The sequence below is a fragment of the Cibotium barometz genome, chromosome 35 (assembly GCF_041138505.1).
Source record: "Cibotium barometz isolate CiBa-2024 chromosome 35, ASM4113850v1, whole genome shotgun sequence".
NCBI classification, from domain to species: domain Eukaryota; kingdom Viridiplantae; phylum Streptophyta; class Polypodiopsida; order Cyatheales; family Cibotiaceae; genus Cibotium; species Cibotium barometz.
Genome location: NC_141080.1, coordinates 17,030,803 through 17,036,602, shown reverse-complemented (window position 1 = coordinate 17,036,602; position 5,800 = coordinate 17,030,803). Strand labels below are relative to the sequence as shown.

The 5,800-nt window shown below is 43.6% G+C and overlaps 1 protein-coding gene across 2 annotated transcripts; it reads right to left on the bottom strand.

Annotated features, from left to right (window-relative positions):
• Positions 1 to 577: 577 nt before the first annotated feature.
• LOC147618194 (ruBisCO large subunit-binding protein subunit beta, chloroplastic) lies at positions 578 to 5,714 on the bottom strand. 2 transcript variants are annotated; one of them, XM_086774619.1, is made up of 13 exons: positions 5,222 to 5,714; positions 4,299 to 4,424; positions 4,037 to 4,174; positions 3,852 to 3,947; positions 3,454 to 3,696; positions 2,938 to 3,172; positions 2,533 to 2,702; positions 2,335 to 2,412; positions 2,118 to 2,189; positions 1,747 to 1,851; positions 1,475 to 1,660; positions 992 to 1,115; positions 578 to 888 (listed from the first exon to the last, which is right to left on the bottom strand). In XM_086774619.1, exons 1-13 carry the CDS (start codon positions 5,480 to 5,482, stop codon positions 875 to 877), a joined length of 1,848 nt encoding a protein of 615 aa, XP_086630745.1. In that variant the 5' UTR covers positions 5,483 to 5,714; the 3' UTR covers positions 578 to 874. The 2 variants fall into 2 exon arrangements, with proteins under 2 accessions (XP_086630745.1, XP_086630746.1); XM_086774620.1 differs by lacking the exons at positions 578 to 888; positions 992 to 1,115 and adding an exon at positions 1,212 to 1,380 and having other exon boundaries at positions 5,222 to 5,708.
• Between the last annotated feature and the right edge of the window lie 86 nt (positions 5,715 to 5,800).

Sequence of the window (5,800 nt, the reverse complement as noted above, 5' to 3'; positions counted from 1 at the left end):
TAGCACAACAGCACACCTTTCATTTGTGAGTTTAACATCATTGGTCATTTTGGCCTTGTGCAAACACTATACTACTTTCTCCCTTCCTCTTTGGCCTCTCTACTTCACATTACATCCCTCCATGGATGGGAGTCAACACCACGTCCAGCCCTGTTATGCCTTTGCAAACTGGTTAGTCAATGTATAGAGAACAATTATTTCATAAAATCAAGATATATAATAGGGAATGAATACATGAAATATCACACAAAGATCTAAAGACCCTCCTAGTTGTACATTTGGGTGGCCAGGTCATACAAGCTATGTCAGGCCAATGACACATGTTCATGCGTTTACAGGACCCTAAGAGAAAATGTTCAACCTGAACGTACCAATATCTCAAAAACTATTAGAATGTGGTACCTTTCAAGACAAGAAAGCAGCTTAAATGCCTTTTGGGAAAGAAACCAACATTTGCTGCGGCGGGCATGCCCCGGCACGCAGCACACACACCAAGGGAGTGAGAGGGGGGTGGGGATGCTCTAAGCATCATCGATAAGCCATGTATGACCCATATGACAACATGGAGTGGGCCCTGTTCAAGAAAAATCTCCACATGAAATTTCCAAAGCACAAGAAATAAATTTTCAACCTGTTATTTCTCAATCGAGAGAGTTTAACCCTCATTGATATTTTGAAAAAAAAGAACCCTAACTGGAAACACAACAATGAGACAGACTCCCAATTTATCGTCAACAAAAAATGCTCTGCTCAAGCGACAGTAATCAATTACAAGTTCCGCAAGTATAAATGAATTACTACAAAACTCAGGTGGACAAATTGGAATGGAAGACCATGGCATGAAGCCAATCCACAATTCTTACGCTGCTTACTTTCAGTAACCATAACCTGTATCAAAAAAAAACGTTTGGATTATGCATAAAATCCATCCCATACGCATAAAAAAAGCAGCTAAACACAAAACAAGCAGCTAAATGCACACAAAACCTACCAGAATTGTCCATTGGGTTCCCAGCAGGAGCCACTTCGGGTTCTTTGATTTCAACCACCACCACATCAGAGGTAAGAAACGTCTTTGCCACAGATGCAGCGTGCTCCAAGCAGCATCTAACAACCTAGTTTAATACAACCCCCAACGAATTGAGGTAGTTCCGACATAATAAACCAGCACACCCATTTTCCTCAAGAGACTAGCCTATGTTGAGGCGGAGGAGGGGGAGGGGGACAGAGAGAGAGAGAGAGAGAGAGAGAGAGAGAGAGAGAGAGATGGTGGAGAAAGGATCAAACATACAAAAATAAATTCCTTTGAACCTTTACTTCTCCATGAGGGAACGTGAAAATGGGAGCAAATGTCCAGAGCAAAAAGAAGCTGCTAAGAGTTTGATTCATAAAAAAGCTTTGGTTGATCGAAATTCCATCACTTCACTGCGTCTGGCCTCTTAGGAAAGCAAATAAAAGAAAAGGCAGAGGATACCTTTGTCGGATCAATAATGCCCGCAGCCATAAGATCTTCGTAGCTTCCAGTAGCGGCGTTGTAACCATAGTTGGCATTGTCGTTGGACAGGACCTTCTCAACCACCACACTACCATTCACACCTGCATTTTTTGCGATCAACTTCAACGGATAGCTCAATGCTCTCTTTACAATATCGGCTCCAACCTGCATACATAGTGTATGAATAAAACAAGGTGAGTTCAGGCATTACTCGTTCCAGAGTAAGATCTCGACAGAAAGATTCCACACACCTGTTGCTCATAGTTTTCAAGAGTTGCCTTTATTGTGTCCACCTTGGCAGCCAACCTTAGCAAAGCACAACCTCCACCTACCACGATACCCTCCTCAACAGCCGCCTGCCGAACAAATAAAACTTAAGAGCTTATGCGGCCACATATCACTCACATATCTAAAACAACCTCTATTTTCATATAAGAAATTTCAATTCTTCTATCGCCACCTAAAATTGAGATGGTGTACTTGGGCTGGATTATGCCAGGGGATTGGACAACTCGCAGGTAGTCATGATGGGTCAGGTCCAACACTCTAGCATGCCCTTGTGTATAGCTAACCAATACTGTTCTGACACAATGGATCAAGAATACATGGACAACAAACACACCTTAGTTGCATTCAAAGCATCCTCCACCCTAAGCTTTTTTTCTTTTAATTCTGTCTCCGTTTGGGCCCCAACCTGCCAAAAATGCCATATCATTATCAAAAACCAAAGCTAAAAGATATTAATTCACTTTTGTGAGCTCCACACGAGATGGCCAATTGTTGTCAAAAAACGAAAGCTAAAAGATATTAGTTCACTTTTGTAGACTCCAATATCTGACCTGGAGAATTGCAACTCCTCCTGAAAGCTTGGCAATTCTTTCATTCAGCTTCTCCTTCTCATAATCTTGCTCAGCTACCTACAAAACCACGAGCAGTCATGACCATTATACCAGAAGGGAAAAAAAATATTACTCGGTGTGGGAAGCCAACCCCACCTTATGAAACTTGATAGTCAAACTAACAGCAATAGCACTAACCTCTATCAAGCTCCTGATCTGTGCTACCCGCTTGTTGACTTCTTCTTGTGTACTGCCATCTCCTACTATTGTTGTAGCATCTTTGCTAAGTACTACCTTTGCCGCAGTTCCAAGCACTTCTCTTCCAACTTTATCTAGAGAGAGGCCTGTTTCATCCCTAACAACAGTACCTGCAAAAATCCAGACAAAGCATTGTCTTAGCCTACAACCACCATACCATGTCCAGGCCATCACCCAAGTCCCCGCACTTGTGAGGCATACAACAGCCATATCAACTTCATTTGTTTGATGTATATTTTCATAACTGATGCTTACTCAATACCAACTAACACCACTAACTTCCTTCCAAACATGCTGGCATGAATGCATGTAACCAAGTGAGATGGCAATAAGAGCGATGCTTGCCTGCAGTAAGGATGGCAATGTCATCCAAATACTGACTCTTCCTTTCTCCAAATCCCGGGGCTTTCAATGCAGCAATCTTCAGGGCACCCCTCAGCTTGTTAACAACAAGAGTGGCGAGTGCCTCCTGCTCGATGTCTTCAGCGATAATCAACAACGGATATCCACCACGGATGGCATCTTCCAGGATGCCAATAATATCTCTAGCGGTTGTGATCTTCTTGTCAACTAGTAACAGCTGGTAAGACCCCAAAGAAAGTGAAACATTAGTTGTTCTTGATCAGGAGCCAGGACAAGAGCGTACAAACAATGCTTGCGGGTCTTTGTAGACAAATCCATCACATTACACGCATACATATTGGACAAGGGAGATCCCCACCCATGGGGGTCAGGCTGGTAGATCCCCCCCCCTTCTTTTCACAGACAGGAGTTGTCTGTAAAAACCCCAAGTGACCATGAAACTTACCATGCTTCTGTGAAAAAAGAAAGACGGAGGCTTCACAGCCCTGTTCTACTGACCTTGCAATTCGTGTACTCCACTACCATCTTCTCAGTGTCAGTTACAAAATAAGGTGATATGTAGCCCCGATCGAACTGCATGCCCTCAACAACAGTCAGACTGTTCTCAGCACTCTTCCCTTCTTCGAGTGTGACGACCCCTTTTCTACCCACTTTACTCATGGCTTCCGCAATCATGTTTCCCACTTCGAAGTTGTTGCCAGCACTAACAGCAGCCACGTCAGCCAGCTCACTGTCCTCCACCTGAAAAACTATCCTCTATTAGTAGCCTGCTTGGACATTTTTTTAAAATGTATTATGTAAGGCCTAGAACTTTCAGCATTGTAAAAAATGCATCCATTAACCAACAGGACATAGTAACATATACGAAAGGTCTGGCAGGCAGCTTAACAACTTACATCTTTTGACATCTTTTTCAACTCTAAAACAAGAGACTTCACTGTGTTCTCTATGCCCCTTGTAATTTGAATGGGGTTAGCTCCTGCAGCAACCACCTGCAGGCTCACGAAGCAAACCATCACCCTAGCTAAGCACATTATTTGCAGTTATGTGGGCAGAACTTTCAACTTGTCAAATTTCCAACCTTTACTCCTTCAGCAATAAGTCCTTGCGCAAGCACAACTGAGGTGGTTGTCCCATCCCCAGCCAAGTCATTAGTTTTGGCTGCAGCTTGCCTAACCAGCTTGGCCCCAATGTTTTCAACAGGGTCTTCAAGCTCAACCTACTCAATGCAGCACAAGTATACACATACACACCAACGAGTACACACCATGAGAAGACATACAGGTACCGTACCGAAAGGTAAGATGCAAACTAGAAACAAAATTGGAGAAGGGCTTTCTGACCTCTTTGGCAACAGTAACACCATCATTCACAATTTTAGGAGCCCCGTACTTGCTTTCCAGTACCACATTTCTTCCCTTTGGACCTAATGTTACGCCAACTAGATCTGACAATTTGTTCACCCCAGCCTGCAAAGGTGCACAATGAGAATTAGCAAAGAATTGATAACAAGATAACTTAGCTCGTAGTTTTAAGGTTGATTAGTTTAGACACTGCCACCATTATAAGGGTGCATCACTACAGATATACATGTGCATACACAAGTACATGCATGAATGAGACGAGTATATATATTCACATGCACATCGACCCATACGCACACATGCATGCATGCATTCATCTAACGTCTACATACTCATTAGGGTGTACTGCTATAAGCATACAAGTGCAAGTACCTAACAATGTCACTACATACGCACAAAAGTATATGCATGCATATATACAACGGCATCCATACATTTTGGAATAAAGGTATGTGAATGAATGCATATACAGGCGTCCATGTACATAAAAATGCATGGACTCTTGGGTGTGGATGCATAAATCTACATTAGCCTTCTCTCTCTCTCTCTATCTCTCTCTCTCTCTCTCTCTCTCTCTCTCACACACACACATTTATCAGAAGAAGTCTTATGGAGGGTCAAGAAAAGGCAACCTTAACCTTATCCCTTGTCTAGAAATAGCAATCTTCAAAAAGCACAAAAATTGATATCAATACATGCATTGCATCCATGTAATGACGAACACATAACTCACAGCCAGTTAACTCTGCGGGGCATCTCTCTCTCTCTCTCTCTCTCTCTCTCTCTCTCTCTCTCTCTCTCTGTGGGCCCTCATGCATGCATGGGTACTTCCCCTTCTAGTAAAAAGGGTCATTGTGACCATAGGGAGCCGCACAGTGGAAGGGAAAAACGAAAATATGCACCTGCAATCTTCTCATGGTGGAGCCATCTTTGTTGAAGTAGAGCTCCTTGGCCATGGACCTGGTCTGAACGGCCTGCTTTCTTCTGCACAGATTTGGGCCCTTGCTGAAGAGGAGTTGCTGTTGCTGGGGGAAGGAAGCGAAGGAGGCAGCAGAGGACAGGATGCGCGAGTTTGCCTTCGGGCATGACCCTCTGCTGCTCTCATTTGAAAGGGCTAGGTTAGAGGAGGACATGCCCTTTCCTGCAAGCATGATGGCGGCCATACTTTCTTCTGACCAATACCACCACAATTCTGCTCACCAAAACCCTTGAACCGAAAGAGGAGAAATTATCTAGAGGACGAGACAAGAAGGAATCTTCTAGTCTTCAAAGCTTAGGCTTAGCTTCCACTTCGTCATGTTAAAAACATCTATCTATACAAGATGTTAAACAACCCACCTCCCTCCATGTGGGCAAAGGATATTTCAAAATACCCACTCCTCACGCCGCCGCCGCAAGCGTGAAGTTCACGCTTGTCTATACAAGATTAACGACAACTCCACCTCCCTCCACGTGGGCAAAGGAGGTGGGGCTATTTCAAA

Excerpts from the sequence above, each read along its gene's own strand:
- LOC147618194 (XM_086774619.1), bottom strand. The coding sequence starts at position 5,482 with ATGGCCGCCATCATGCTTGCAGGAAAGGGCATGTCCTCCTCTAACCTA. Across the intron at positions 4,175-4,298 it reads GTGTTACTGTTGCCAAAGAG|GTTGAGCTTGAAGACCCTGT; the intron begins GTCAGAAAGCCC and ends TGCATTGAGTAG. Across the intron at positions 3,173-3,453 it reads TGGAGTACACGAATTGCAAG|CTGTTACTAGTTGACAAGAA; the intron begins GTCAGTAGAACA and ends GGGTCTTACCAG.